Here is a 15,344-nt window from a genome sequence, read left to right on the forward strand (position 1 = left end):
AGTTTGAAGAAGTGGTGATTAGATTGCATTAGGTGTGATCAGGAAAGTTTTCAGGGAGGAGATAACATCTTTCCACTCTTCCATCAGAGAGCCAAGGCTGACTTATTTCTAGTGAGCAACCATTACTTGTTTCATTTTTCAGGTTTGGTCTGTCATCATGAAGATCTCCTCGGATTTCTCTGAGTTAATCTTCTGACTCCCATAGTGGGTGAGAAATGGTGGACAACAGGTCTCCACAGAGTGACTCCCCTAGTCACCTTCAAGTGATGAAGAGGAGCTCTGGTGGCTCTTTGAAGAAGGTTCTGGGCATGGGATCTTGTTAGAAATCTCCAGTAACCATGTCAGCTTTGCCACTGAGACCAAATGTTTGAGCTTGGGTGGTTTCTGAGCTTTAGTTTCCTATCTATAAATAGGAATTATAATAATAATATATCTGTCACCTTGTTCACAGGTTGGTTGTTAAATTCAAATAAAATAAGTGAAAATATTTCATAGGGCCAGTATTATGCATCAGTTAAGAAGAAAGACTCTAGAGCTAAACTGCTTGGATTTAAGTCCCAGCCCTTCTTTGCGCTTCTGTGTGACCTTCGACAAGTCACTTAACCTCTCTGTGCTTTGGTTTCTTCTACAAAATAGGGATGACACTAAGACTTATATTATAGGGTTGTTGATGATTATAACAAGTTTAAGTGTAAAGGACTCAGAATAGCACCTAGTACATAGTTTATACTATACTATATAAATTGACTGTCTTATTTTTATAAAGTACCAAAGAGAATAATTATGATCATTACTTCTTAGACACAGAAGCAAAGTAAGAATTCTGCTCTATCTGTATGGACAGGAGCAAATATGAAGCATTGAGTTCTGCCCTGAATACCAAGTCCAGGCTTTAAAAAGAGCCATAGGGGCGCCTGGGTGGCTCAGTGGATTAAAGCCTCTGCCTTTGGCTCAGGTCATGATCCCAGGGTCCCGGGACTGAGTACCGCATTGGGCTCTCTGCTCAGCTGGGAGCCTGCTTCTCTGCCTACCTCTCTGCCTACTTGTGATCTCTCTCTCTCTGTCAAATAAATAAATTAAAAATAAATAAATAAATAAAAAAGAGCCATAAAGATGCCAATGAAGGTCTGGAGTGAGGGAGCACACTTGGCCATCCTGGAAAAATATTATCTCCACCCTGCTAATATTTATCTCTCTGGTGTGGGTCTGGTCAAAGGTCCATATTAGGTATGATTCTATTCCACAGGAGCTTTATCATCAATGTCCCTGGCTGAAAGAGATCTGTTAGAAGGGTCAGCTATGGATGCTGTCTATTGTCATAGAACGTAGAATCAGCTTGAAGAGGGCAGGCCAGGATGAACACTACTCCCCTGTGTAAGAAAGAGTCAAGTCAAATTCTAGATCAGAAAGTAAGATTGCAGAACTTTGAGGTGGAATGAGATCCTTTCTTCTCCTTACTCACTCCCTGATATATTATACCAGCTGGCCTTATATCAGCCTGAACTGTTTCAGAGATTTAGAGAGCTCAATAGGCCATTGTCGCATGGTCTCTTCTGACCCTCACAAACATCCTATGTGGCAGGTGCTGTTACCCATGTCCTCAGATGAGAAAACTGAGGCCCACAGGGTTTCAGTGACTTTCTAGAGGCCTGGTGACTGGTTTGGTCACCAAAGGAACCAGTATTTTAACTGGGGTAGTTCATCTTCTAGTCTAGAGTTCTTTCAGCTACAAAAATACCAACTCATCATCCGCTGAAAGCAGGCAGAGCAAATCTGCATTCTCAGATTAAGGCAATGCATTGATAGACTGTGCTTGGGTTGGGCTCAGAGGATGGCTCATATGCGGATTCTTCATCTCATTTACTCTATTTTCCTCCAAAGAAACTATTCCGATAATACAAATATTAGCATGGACCAGACCTTAGATCTGGTCTTACAGATCAGGCCTTTTTTCTGGTTCTTGATTTATCCCCAGGGGAGGATAGGTGCTTTCAAAGATTGTGTTGTGAGCTCTGAGTCAGAAAGACTGGTTCGATATATATAATGTCCGTTCACTCTCGCTCAGGTAGAATGAACTTGCTTGTGTTTAGGATTGTTGTGTCTTAGCCTGAGAAATTCTGGGTACATTCAGACAGGGGAGACAGTGCAATGTCACAATGATGGTTGAAGAGTCAATTTGTGGGCTTAACAATGCTAAAGGTTAAATGGTTACATACAGACCATTGAAGTCCTGTTTAGTCAAAAACTGGGTGAAACACAGAAACAGAACACAATTATATTTTTACGTGATTTTTAGTAATCTCCCCTCCCCCGAATCTTGACCTCCTTATGGCAGCCATACCTCTAAATAGGCAAGTTTGGTTCTGGCAGGTCTGCTTCTTTTAAGGCTGTGCTGCCATCTCCTGGGACCACTTAGAAATAGCAAGAAACTCCTTGTTAGAATTTAATGGAGTCCTTTCGAGGCAGTAATTGAGGTGGTGCTTCCGGAAATGATGTGGCGTGGTTGCACCAATCTCAACCTGCCTAGTCCTGCTCTGGTCTGTTTTCTGATTCTCCTGCTGCTTTCCTGATTGTTCCGGCAGGACCTCTACCCCTGCCTGGTTCTGAGAACAGGGCTTTTATTTGCAGTGCAATAATAATAAAATCTGAGTTAGAGCTGGTAACTTGATTCTCAGACTGAAGCACACTTTCCAGGGATCTCTGTTTTCATCTGGAGTTTTCTGTGTGGGAATGAATACTGGCAGGCAAGGAAGAGAGATGTAGGGTGGAGCTTCTCACAAGCAACCCTGAAGATATGTTGGTCCTAAGGGCAGTGCTCCAAAATGAGTAGTGATCGTGCTGACAGAGCCTGGTCCTGAGCAGAAGGTCCACATTTCTCTTTGTTCTGCTGGCAACCCTGGATTTCCTGTTAGAAGACAAAGTTAAATGTAGAGACCAACTCTACCTCTCCACTGCTGTCATTCCCAATCTCTCCTCTTTATTTCTCCTCAGCATTTATTATCATCTGACATACTATTGTTTGTATTTCACTTGCTTTTTAAAAATGTTGTTTTCTTGGGGCTCAGTGAGTTAATCTCTGCCTTCAGCTCAGGTCATGATCTCAGGGTCCTGGGACCAAGCCCTGCATCAGGCTCTCTGCTCAGCAGGGAGCCTGCTCCTTCCTCTTTCTGCCTGCCTCTTTGCCTACTTGTGATCTCTGTCAAATAAATAAATAAAATATATATATAAAAAAAGGAAATTAAAAAAAATTTTGTTTTCTTTCACTATGACACAAACTCCACAAAAGCGGTTATTTTTGTCTCTTTTTGTTCACTGTGGGATCTGCAGTACTTAGAATAGGGCCTAGCACTGAGTAGGTGTTCAAAAAGTATTTACAAAGGGGTACCTGCGTGGCTCACTGGGACCTTCGGCTCAGGTCATGATCTCAGGGTCCTGTGATGGAGTTCTACATCGGGCTTTCTGCTCAGCAGGGAGCCTGCTTCCCTCTCTCTCTGCCTACTTGTGATCTCTGTCAAATAAATAAACAAAATCTTAAAAAAAAAAAAAAGTATTTACAGAGTAAGTGAAGTCCTGACTTCATCACCTTATACGGTTACAGGGTCCATACTTCTCCTTCCTCAGAGTTTGATGGATTTCATGTTTCTGCCTCAGCTTTCCATGAGGACTTTCTGCAGAGAGCTGAAAGCCCAGCAGATGGGTGTGTCTCTATCTAGTGACAAGGGAAGAGGATATGTGGTACTAACCACCATTTACCCCGTGCCAGGCCTTTCTAATCACCAGAGGAGTAAACAATCCTAGAGAAGCTTTATGAGGAGTTCAAAAGGTAGGGAACTGAGATGAAGCTAAAGCTGAGAGAACCTAGTATAAATTCAGCAGCGTCTGGGTGAAGCACATAGTATAATACTAAATGTAATTTATGTATCTGTGTAAATTTATCAAATAATAATTATTGTAGCTCTCTAATTTATTGAATACCTGATCTGTTCTAGCACTCTATTATACATTGCATTACACACTGTGTGGGTTTGTTTTCACAATATCTCTATTTTACGAAGCAACAAGGCTCAATGAGCTTATGTATTTATACGAAGCAAGGAGGCTCAATGAGCTTATGTAACTTACTTGGGCAATGATTTATACATTCTCTGAATAGAAAGCATAGACTAGCCCTGTCCTGCAGAACAGAATAGTGGTTAAATACAGGGCTTTGAGCAAAAATAGCCTTGTTGACTTAGTTTTTGCCACCTCTTGTTGTGGGACCTTCAGCAAATTGCTTAAATAAGCTCCAATGTCCTCACCTGCTAAATGGTGATAACAGTTGTTATCTCCCAGGGTTGAGGGAAGGATTAAATGAGATAGCACAAAAAGCGCTTAGCATAGAGCTAGGCCCCGTAAAGCGCTGCACAAATGTGATTATGCCTGGGAAAGCGGAATATAGAAGGAAAAGTATCCAGCTCTAAAGTTTCCTTTCAGTGCTTTTCCTGCTTTTAGAAGCCTGCTCATAACTTCACCTCCGTTACTGAAATTTCCTCTGCCTTTGCTGGAACTGGTTCGTGAGAGGACCTCCCCATCTCACGACACATCCTCTGCTTTGTTATTTCCAAAAGCTTTGGTGCCAAGTTTGTTTTCTCCGGGGACAGAGACAGTTTCTGTGGCGTGGTATGCTGGGGGTTGTAGTCCGAAATTCCTCCATCTACCTCAAGAAGGCGACTGAGCCAAGAGCCAGAGAACTACAACTTCCAGAGTCCTCCGCGCCATCGGGACGCCATGAGTCTGCAGGGGGCTGCGAGAGCAGGAAGCATGTCGGTTACCTTGTCCCGCGCCTGCAGTGAGCGGCTAGATTCATGAAAAAGAACCTGGAACGGCCCTCCCCGGGGCTAAGTTGGTATCAGTACATGTCGTGGGGCCAGAGAAGATAGAGGCAGGTATTCCAGGGATGTAGCTATTCTGCAAATCTGAGGTGTGAATTGGTTCCCTGTGTTCAGTGTCTTGAGCTGGAGCATCTGCCCGGCTAACAGCCTTTGCCTTAGACATGTCTACTAACTTTTCCTTCCCTAGGACTCGGCTTCGGGAAGGGCTGTGGGCAAGCGTTTGAGGACTGTCCCTCTTCTCCCGGGCCGACGCGGGATATCCCGGAGACCCCGGAGAGGCTGCCACTCTGATGTCTGGAGAAACAGGCCCTAAGCCCAGGCTGGCTATGAAGAGTGACTCCTCGACCCCTGCAGCCCCCCTTAAGGGTCTCGGGGCGCCTCTCAGGAGCAGCGAGCCTGTACGCGTCGCCCCGCCTCCGTCGACAGCCGTGGTTCTGCTAGAGGAGGCTGCAGACCTCTTGGTGGTGCACCTGGACTTCCGGGCGGCACTGCAGACCTGCGAACGCGCCTGGCGGAGCTTGGCCAAAGATGATGCGGGCACGTACGTGCTGGGCTCCGTTCATTTCCGGGTGATCTTGGGGACGGACTCAAGATTTGGGGAGTTCTGTCATTCCACATTGCTCATAAGGAGCCCTCTCTGGTGTGCCCATTCTACAGAGGAGGAAGCTGAGGCACTGCCAATGAGGAGGAAGCTGTCAAGTCGGGTAACAGCTTAGTGAAAACCCATAGCCAATTCTTTTCTCCCTATTCCGGTGTAGAGTGGCATGATGGGAAGATAGAATGTCTATTAAGACATTCTAACCCTAATTATTTTGGTAAGCAGGATCAGTAAGCAGGTGGTGGAAGTCCTCTCCTAGGTACAGTCTTCTCCCCCAGGTTGTTCACTTCTGATCTTGGTTGATGAATGGAAGTGGAGTTCACAGCAGGAGTAGTGTTCTGGGACTGTTGAAGGACTGGATTAAAGTATCAATCTGATGAAAACCTTGGTCCTGCATTGCTCTTTCTAATGCTGTTAGCCTCTTCGGGAAGTTGAGGGAATCATTTCTCTGTGGATAGTAATGTTGATTATGGCTACACTTTAGGGAGGTGGGTTGAATAGTCAAAGCTGACCCCAGAGAAGGATGAACTAGGGAGCCCTGGCTGTGTTTTAGGGGGTTGAGTAGGGCTTGTGGCAGTAAATGCTAGAGGCTGTGATTTGGGGTTCCTGGAGGTACCTCACTTGGTGGTGCTAATAGGCCAGTTGTGAAGTTCCTATACCTACACTCAGGCAGAAACCTTGCTCAATCCCCACTTCTTCACTGAAGCAAACTCTTAGCTCCAGCTCTTTCCACCCACACACCTGTGCTGCATTTCACCTGGGTACAAAGATGTGTGATAGGCAGCAGTTGAGTTGTCTCCAGATTTATAGGAACTTTGAACTCCTGGGGGAAAGGGCAGTTTTCTCTCTGTTGGGGCTAGTAAGACCAGTTGTAATTTGAGCTCCACTTAAATACTAATGGGGAGGATAGAGGTGATGGCTACTGAGTTGGGAACTGTATGGGGGGAATGGTCCCAGGGTGGTAGTGGGAATGGAAACAGGGGAACCATCCATCTTTCTTCCTTTGAGAGTGTGTGAGAGCAGGGGGAGTGGCAGAGGGAGAGGAAAAAATCTCCAGCAGAGTCTACACTGAGCCGAAGCATGGAGCCCGGTGCAGGGCTTGATCCCACAACCCCAAGATCATGACCTGAGCAGAAACCAAGAGTCACCTGTTAACTGACTGAGCCACCCAGGCACCCCTGGAGGGGAACCACTTCTAAACCTGAATTGGTTTTTCTGCTGACAGTTCCTTGGAGGTGAAATGCTCCCTGTGTGTTGTGGGGATCCAGGCCCTGGCAGAAATGAATCGGTGGCAGGAAGTCCTGTCCTGGGTTCTTCAGTATTACCAGGTCCCTGAAAAGCTACCTCCCAAAGTCCTGGAACTATGGTAAGTCCTTGTTCTGATTCACTGGGTCAGTTCAGAAACAAGAGGATTTTCATGTCCTTTTTTGAATCAGTGCCCAGTATCTTCTCTTTACCCCTTCCCTACCCTTTCCCTCTATATCTAACTCTTTCCCTGGTTTTAAAAATTTTTTTAATTAAAAAAAAAATTTTTTTTTAAACCTAGCTATAAAGGATGAGGAAGAGAGAATTTAGGAGTTGGGTAGAGGAAAAGAGGAGGAGGGGGACAGTGGGAATAGGAGATGTGAAGTGGGATGATAGAAGTGGAGTCCTAGCTGACAGAGCTTCTTGCTACTTCCCAAGAATTCCTAATTCTTATCAATATTAGTATCCCATAGGGAAGGCCCAGAGGACACAGGGGAAGGATTGGGTGGGAGAGGGTGGTAGTAATGAGAGGTAAACCGACCATGGAGCACTGACTGTTCCTTTTTTGAAATTGGATTATTTGGGTTTGCAGTGTTCTTTTATACAGCAAAATGCAAGAGCCTGGAGCTGTGCTGGAAGTGGTCAGTGCCTGGCTGCAAGACCTTGACAATCAGGGCCTTCCAGAATACAGAGCTTTGGCAGAACTTCACCTGTACCGAGTGCTGCTGCCTCTGGGCTGCTTGTCGGAGGCTGAGGAGCTAGTGGTGGGTTGTGCAGCCTTCAGTGAGGAAGAGCGGCTGGACTTACTCCAGGCCATTAGTAAGGCAAGGCAACAGCAGAAACACCAACACTCGGGCACTGAGGAGGCCCAGAAGCTAAACCAGGAAGGTAGGACATTATTCTTTGGTGGCCTCTGTCAAGTGGAGTTGTGGGCTCTCCCTTATACTTCGGGATTATCATGACATTCCTGGGAGCTTGGGAGCAATTATTTGTATGAGTAATTCCCAAATCACAGAATAGGAAACCTGTTGATTGGATTAGAAAGCGAAGCCCTGGGCGCCTGGGTGGCTCAGTGGGTTAAGCCGCTGCCTTCGGCTCAGGTCATGATCTCGGGGTCCTGGGATCGAGTTCCGCATCAGGCTCTCTGCTCAGCAGGAGCCTGCTTCCTCCCCTCTCTCTCTCTGCCTGCCTCTCTGCCTACTCATGATATCTCTCTGTCAAATAAATAAATAAAATCTTTAAAAAAAATAAATAAAAAGCGAAGCCCTGTCTGTGGTTGGCGGTGGAAGGAGAATCTCTGGGAGGTGTGGCTGAATCTCAGAACCATAATTCTGGTCTCTTTGAAAGCCAACTTCTCCTTCGGGTCCTGTCACTAGATCTCTTGTCTCTATCATGCTGGTCTGAGTGGGATGTTATTCCTTCTTTAAAGGCTGGCCCAAACACAGCTGAGGTATGCTGGGGGATAGCAAAAAAAAAAAAAAAAAAAAAAAAAAAAAAAAAAAAAAAAAAAAAAAAAAAAAAAGCTGACACAGTAACTTGGTAACTTGACTTAGATAAAAATTACTTATCTTCAGCTTGGGCCCCACCACCCAACCTCCTGTCTGCCTTTACTTCCTAGATCTCCTGGGTATGTTCTTCAGTGATTGATGTTGCCTTTTAAGGGGCAGCCCATCTCTGCCCATTGGAATGCAGTTTCACACAATGGCTTTTTAGGGAAACCATTTTAAACCCAACATCATACACCTGACTTTTATCCTACATGGGATGGAATGCCTACATAGGGGTGGGTGTGGGGGTTATTTTGTTGTAAAGGATTTTAAAGGTCCTCTACTTCAGACCCTTCCTCTGGTCTTTGAATTTTTTCCATCCTCTTTTCCTCAAGTGATCCTATAGTCTATGCAAGGATAGAAAATTTACTATCTCCAGTAGCATCTCATTCCATGTATGGGCAGTTCTGTAGAGAAGTTCTTCCTGAAATTTAAGTTTTTTTCTTGGTAGTTTTTAGCCACTGTTCTTTGATTTTTCTCTTGGTGTGTACAGAATAGGCCTGATCTTTTTTTTTTTTTTTTTTTTAATTTGTGTGAGAGAGAGAAAGAATGAGTGAGCACAAGCAGGGAGAGGAGCAGGCAGAGGGAGAACCAGGCTCCCCGCTGAACTGGGAGCCCCATGTGGGACTCAGTCCCAGGACCCTGGGATCATAACCTGAGCCAAGGGCAGCCGCTTAACCAACTGAACCACCCAGGTGGCTCCTGAGCAACCCAGGTTGATCCTTTTTTTTTTTTAATGAAAGTTCTTTAACTATAATCCTGTTCTCCAAAGTGTCTTTTCTTTGTGTGCTACAGAGCATGAACCTGCTGATGTAGAATCCTTTCTTTGAAAACAGGTTATTGGCTTCAGGAATTTCCTGTGGCTACCAAAGCCCTCTGCCCCTCCATCTCCTAAGGAGGAAAGGATGGGGAAAAGGTTTGATGGCAAGTTCAGAGTGTTCTGTCAGGACTTGGCACCACTTGTATTTTAGTTGGTGGTGTTCATATTTACAACCTGAGTTTTGAATTCTTCACTATATATATTAAGTGCCTCTCTGTTTCCTGCATTAATGTGATAATCAAGAACTACTGCTCTTTGTAACTCTCAGTACATATCTTAGGCCAAAATATAAAGAATGCTATAAAATAATATTTAAAAAATACACCAGATATGCCAGGTTTACCTAGCTGAGTAGATGCTGTCTCTTAAAACTATCTTCTAAGGAGATGACATTCTAGTGATGTAGTTTGTCCTTAAAATATTTTTGGAGCTTTTGGAATCTTTTTTAGAACCACTTAATGAACTACAGGAGTGAACTAGTGTTGTTACCTTTTGTCAGCTTTCATAATCTTGCTCAAAGCTCAGAGTGGGGGAAGCTGTTTCTCGTGGAGTTACCTGCAGGTATGCGCTGTCTCCCTGACCAGGCTCCTTCTCCCACAAGTTCCTGTCACTAATGATGTTGCTTCGCCGGCTTTGGGATTCTGCAGTGAGCCACTTCTTCTCCATGCCCTTCAAAAAGAGCCTCTTGGCTGCCTTGATCCTCTGCCTCTTGGTGGTAAGGTTTGATCCAGGTGAGTAATGAAGCCTGTCGTCTTTCCTGCCCTTCCTGGGGAAGGGGCTGTTGAATAGGGGCTGGGCCTGTGAGAGCCCTCCTGGGGATGGAGGCATCTCCTGTCCACTTCTCCCTGAGTCTCTTCCATAAGAAGGGACTGTTGGACACCAGCAAGAGCCAGCTCAGCCCGCCCAGAAGAGAATAGCCCTGAAGTCCATGAGAGCAGTCTGGAGGAAATTCACTCTATTCCGTTGACCCTTGAACACTGACTTTGAGTCATTGTCATCTACTTTATCGGGAGGGTGAACTCTGACTAGAATGTGAAAATTTAAAAAAAAATTATTTTTCCTCATCATAATACCTAAAAAAAAATTGTGGTAAATCATAATTGAAATACATGTACATTTTAGAAAATGTAGAAAATATAGAAAAGCATAAAGAAGAAAACAGAAATCACCTATGAAGTTTGTTATTGTAATAGTTATACTTTCAGTCTTTTTCTATATGGATACAGATGCAATTTTGCATGTTATAAATATCTTTTTTTTTTTTTTTAAGATTTTGTTTATTTGTCAGAGAGAGAGAGTATACACAAGCAGGCAGAGAGGCAGGCAGAGAGAGAGGAGGAAGCAGGCTCCTTGCCAAGCGGGACTCGATCCCAGGACCAAAGGATCATGACCTGAGCCGAAGGCAGCGGCCCAACCACTGAGCCACCCAGGTGTCCCATGTTATAAATATCTTTTAAAACATGGCTTTAGGTGGCTAAATAATATTCCAATCTGCAGAAACTTCTGTGATTGATTAATAACCCCCTATTGTTGAACATTTTGATTATTTCTTACTCCGTTTTCTGCAGAGCTATGAAGTAGACATGAGTTCCCTAAGTGCTATTTGGGAACAACCCTTGTTATTTCCTGAGAATTAATTCCTCGAAATTAAGTGCTGGATCAAAGATTAAGAGCTCACCCTTTTAGATTTTTATGTTTGTGTGTTACTCTATGTGAGTTACAATATAATCTTTACTCTTCTCATGAATTTAGACTTAGAATAGAATTATATAACTTTGAAAACTGCAGGAAAAACTGGAAACACTTATTCTAGTCCCTTCCTCCTTTTTTTCATTCTTTTTTTGATCGAGAAACCCAAGAAGAGAAAAAAGTAACTAGCCCACGGTCACACAAATAATTTGTCTATTTTTAAAACTGCCAGTTCTTGGGACGCCTAGGTGGCTCAGTTGGTCAAGCATCAGACTCTCGGTTTCAGCTCAGGTCATGATCTCAGAGTTGTAGGATCCAGCCCCACATGGAGCTCACTTGCGAGCATATGTGCATACATGTTCTCCCTCTCTCAAATAAATAAACAAATCTTTAAAACAAAACAAAAACAAAACCTGCCAGTTCTTGATTTAATCTTTAGGTCTTCCCCATTTTCCCCATTCCCCTTCCTCTTATTTAGTGAGCTTTTTTTTTTTTTGCATAGCTCAGAGTTGTCCTTTTCACTTTGCTGAACACTGAGCAGAAATTTTCTCTGAATAGCTCTGTTTGCTTAAGGAAAGCGTCACTTGTAGTTCTCAGGAAAGCTAAGGATAGTTTGTGTTCATTCCTGTCCACTTGCAGACTTCTACTTTGTTCCACAGAGACTTGATAAAAATTTAGATTTTTTTTTTCCCAGTGGTTCTTGTAAGTCCTGCTCTTCTGAGTGGGAACAGCAAAGGGTAATTTGAGTATGCGGCTTGCCCAGCTGCTTGGAGCCTAACCATGCTCTGGCCTGGAGCTGCTGACCCCCAGTGGCAGATTTAACTCATTGCAGTGGTGGTTCTGTGGGAGAGGAGAGCCCGTGATTCGGCAGCAGCTAGAACTCTGAAGGAAGGATATAAAAAGAGTAGACTGTCGGTAATTTTCCTTAAAAATAACATTTTTCTTTTTAAGAAAGAAAAAAAATCAGTTAAAAAATTGGTAATAAGGAAAAACTAACCAATCAACTCAGCCCTAATTCTAAAGAGGTAGATTGTACTTTATTTTTAATATAATTAACTTAGGATAAAAATACAAAATACTGTCACTTGACTGCAGGTTGAGAAGGTATGAAAAAGAATGTAGTGAAGTCTCTTCTCAAATTTATCTTCCCAGAGGCAGCCACCATTATCAGTTTGTTTGTGTATGTATCAGAAAGCTAGGCTAAAATATGTTTTCTTATTCTTAGCAAACTTAAGGTCACTGTAATCCAAGTGAAGAAAATATATCCCAGAGAATATATCCTAGAGAAAGTGAAGGTTTTCTTTATTGTTGGGAAGGGAAGGAAGAGCAAATAACATTAAGCATCAACATATGCTTTAAAAAAATAACCCGTACTTCCATTTCCAAGGGATGGGACTTGAGGCTGAGGGGAAGAAGAGGGGAGTAAAGGCAGGCATACTGACAACAATCTTCCTTCTTCCTGCAGCTTCTCCTTCTTCTTTGCCCTGCCTCTACAAGCTGGCTCAGCTCTTCCATCGGATCCAAGAGGCCATGTTTTCTCTCTACCGGCTTCCTATCCACGATTGAGTGACTTTTCCCATTCCACTCAACCTCTATACTCCCCAGGTCTGCCATGACAGAAGCAGAGTAACTCATCCATGGTGGCCCTCCTATTGCTGGCTGTGGCCCCACAGGGGTGGGGCCAACCCCAATTCTAGAAAGAGTTGATCCAGTCTGGTGAACTATGTTTTGCTGCCCGAGTGTTCTCCCCTTTGCACCCTAGTTTGGCTGGTGTTGGTAGGTAATGCAGGAACAAAGTAGGGCCAGGGAGCACGAGTCCTCTGGAATAATACTCCCTTATACCAAAGGCCCCTTCTAAAGGAGGGGTTTGGGAAAGGAGAGTATATCCATGAAATATTCCATCTTCTTGGTAAAAGCAAAGGATTGGTTTTTTAGGTCAGAGTGTAAGGAAGCTGGAAGTTCAGAAAACTCTGATGGAATGACCCTTGGCCTTTCACTTGTGTGGAAAACTTAACCTCTGAAAATTGTCTCACAGGTCAGGCCCTTAGTTAGGCAGAGTGAAGATCTGAGAGGGCCACTATTTCTCTTCTCTGCTCTTCTCCACCAGATCTGTGGAGAGGAGCATAGAGAAGTTATTTATCAATATACCATTCCTGTGGTTTCGCAGTAGGCTTGAAGCTGCTTGGGTCCTCTCTTTTCATACCAGGACGTGGCTTTCAGAACCACCCAGGTAACTGCTGAAAGCAAAGTAAGGCTGCTCCGCTCTTCTCACTGGGTAAAGTGATCTTGTTTGGTGCTTCTTGGGCTTCAGCTCAATTTTCCAGGTTGTCAGTGGCCAAGTCCTGCTCTATTACACACTCAGTATTCCTGTGTTCTCTTTCTTCCTTTTAGTTCCTTCTTCCTGCTCTGCAATGGTATTTTTATACTTTGTTTGATGGCTGTCTAACCAGGTTCTGCCTACCCCCTTGGTATATACCGTTGCTGGTTCCTCTCCCCGCTTTCTGTGTCCTGTTGTTCTAGTTATAGTCTATTCTTTGTATAATATGCAAATTTTTCTGCTTGTGTGGCCTTGAAAAGTAGGTCAGCCTTAGAGGCTGATGAGCTGAAAATGGAACTGGGTAATCAGGTGAGCTGGAAGGGATGTATGGAGGGAGTTGGCCAGAGGGGAGATATGGGTTTTGAAGGCAATGAACAATCCATTGTTAGGAGGAGGAGGACACATTGGGGCCATAGCGTTTGGGTATTTGAAATGTTTCAGCGTTTTCTGTCACCAGCCACAAGAATCTTACAAGTTTCCGTGCAAATAAATGTAAAACACTACTATGCTGTCGGAATTGTAAAAGGATTCCAGCAGGGGCTAGCCTTTTTTGAGGCTGAAGGCCAAGCAAACTGCCCCCTGCTGGGTCTTCAGGCGTTGTTGATGCCAGGAATAGAGGAGATGCTTAGTAGTTTCCGAGAGGCTGGTTTTCAGGCCTTCCAACTCAACAGTTTGTCTTTAGTAAAGCGGGTGGGAAAAATAAAACCCAAACGCCTTTGGGAGGTGAATCCCTAGGGCGTAGTCCACCTCTGTAGGAAACAAATCTGTATTTTTACATACGGACTTTTTTTTTTTTTTTTAAAGATTTATTTATTTATTTGACAGACAGAGATCACAAGTAGGCAGAGAGGCAGACAGAGAGAGAGGAGGAAGCAGGCTCCCTGCTGAGCAGAGAGCCCAATGTGGGGCTCGATCCCAGGACCCTGGGATCATGACCTGAGCCGAAAGCAGAGGCTTTAACCTACTGAGCCACCATACATACGGACTTTTAAGTAGAGTTAAGAACCCTGAGAAGAGGAAAAGAGACAGGTAAGCCTTGAGATCTGTTGGAATGATTTCTCAAAATGAAAATCTGGTCCCTTTCTCTACCCTAGAAAAAACTCTTTAATGACTTTGCATGCCTCACATGGCATTTCTTCTTAAATTCTTCATGGAATTTAAGGCCCCTTAGGCACTGGTTTCAGCTAATCCCTCCACTTTTATGTGGGGCCTCTGTTGCTTACGCACGCTGCCCTCGGCCCAGCCAGTCATGGTTTTCTGAACATTTCATGTTCCTTCACACTGCTGTATCTTTAGCACCTGCTGTTCCTTTTGGAAGGCCCAGCTCCCACTTTTTGCCTGGTTAGCTCCTCAAATTTCCAGACTTACTCAAGGTTTACTTTTGGGAATCCTCTCCTGATGTCTACTTCCACCTTTTTATGTTAGTGACCCCATAGCCTTATAATTGCAAAGTCCTTTGTTACCTCCAGTAACTGTGAGCTCTTTGATGCTGGGGAATGTGGCTTGTTGCAGGGTTTAAGAATCAGTTTGGATCCCTGCTCTACAACGTATGTGACTGTTGGAAAGTGACCTATCCTTTCTCAGCCTCACTGTCCTCATCTGTTAGTTATTATTTCATAGGGACTTCTGGGCCTAGCCAAGCACCTAGGAAATATGAAGCTATCAGAGGTGTTTAAATTAATGAATTGCTATAGCTGTCAGGACAAAAGGTCCATGTGCTTTTGGTATATTTTGTATTGTGAAAAGTCTGAGTAAAAAGACCTGACTATACCCAACTCCTTTTTCTGTCTGTCCCCTGAAGTTCTTCCATATTCAGCTTCTAGGCCTCTAGGTTCTCTGTGTGATGTTCGTCTTGAACTCTGCCATATTGTCTGGCAACCAGCCCCAGCTACCTTCCTAGTCAGTCAAGGAACTCAGAACCAGAACTGCTCTGATAACTTTGATATTTTCTAAGAATGGAGGCTGGTATTCATATCAGTCTTCAGGTCTGACTTTAATGAGGTCAGAAATGAAGGGAGGGCTTCCTTGTTACACTTAGACCTGTGCTGTCCAACATGGTAGCCATTAGCCACAGGTGGATTTTGAGCACTTGAAATGTGGCTGGTACAAATTGAGCTGTTCTGTGAATGTAAAATACTCATTGGATTTTGAAGATATAGGACTATAAAAATGGAAACTCAATAATTTTTATATTGATTGCATGTTGAAATGATAGTATTTTGGGTATGTTGGGTTAAATAAAATCTATTAAAATTAA

At 43.9% G+C, this 15,344-nt stretch overlaps 1 protein-coding gene across 3 annotated transcripts; it reads left to right on the forward strand.

The window, feature by feature from the left end:
• Positions 1–4,744: 4,744 nt before the first annotated feature.
• On the forward strand, positions 4,745–15,344 carry PEX26 (peroxisomal biogenesis factor 26). 3 transcript variants are annotated; one of them, XM_013046445.2, is made up of 6 exons: positions 4,745–4,960; positions 5,059–5,412; positions 6,695–6,835; positions 7,307–7,602; positions 9,666–9,812; positions 12,236–15,344. In XM_013046445.2, exons 2-6 carry the CDS (start codon positions 5,162–5,164, stop codon positions 12,334–12,336), a joined length of 936 nt encoding a protein of 311 aa, XP_012901899.2. In that variant the 5' UTR covers positions 4,745–4,960; positions 5,059–5,161; the 3' UTR covers positions 12,337–15,344. The 3 variants fall into 3 exon arrangements, with proteins under 3 accessions (XP_012901899.2, XP_044927528.1, XP_044927529.1); XM_045071593.1 differs by having other exon boundaries at positions 4,745–4,925; XM_045071594.1 differs by having other exon boundaries at positions 4,745–4,921.

The sequence above is a fragment of the Mustela putorius genome, unplaced genomic scaffold (assembly GCF_011764305.1).
Source record: "Mustela putorius furo isolate JIRA1106 unplaced genomic scaffold, ASM1176430v1.1 tig00003988_pilon_pilon_pilon, whole genome shotgun sequence".
NCBI classification, from domain to species: Eukaryota; Metazoa; Chordata; class Mammalia; order Carnivora; family Mustelidae; genus Mustela; species Mustela putorius.

Coding starts and splice junctions, on each gene's coding strand:
- PEX26 (XM_013046445.2), top strand. CDS start 5,162: ATGTCTGGAGAAACAGGCCCTAAGCCCAGGCTGGCTATGAAGAGTGAC. Junction 7,603..9,665: donor CCAGAAGCTAAACCAGGAAG/GTAGGACATTAT, acceptor CTCCCTGACCAG/GCTCCTTCTCCCACAAGTTC. Junction 9,813..12,235: donor GGTGGTAAGGTTTGATCCAG/GTGAGTAATGAA, acceptor TTCTTCCTGCAG/CTTCTCCTTCTTCTTTGCCC.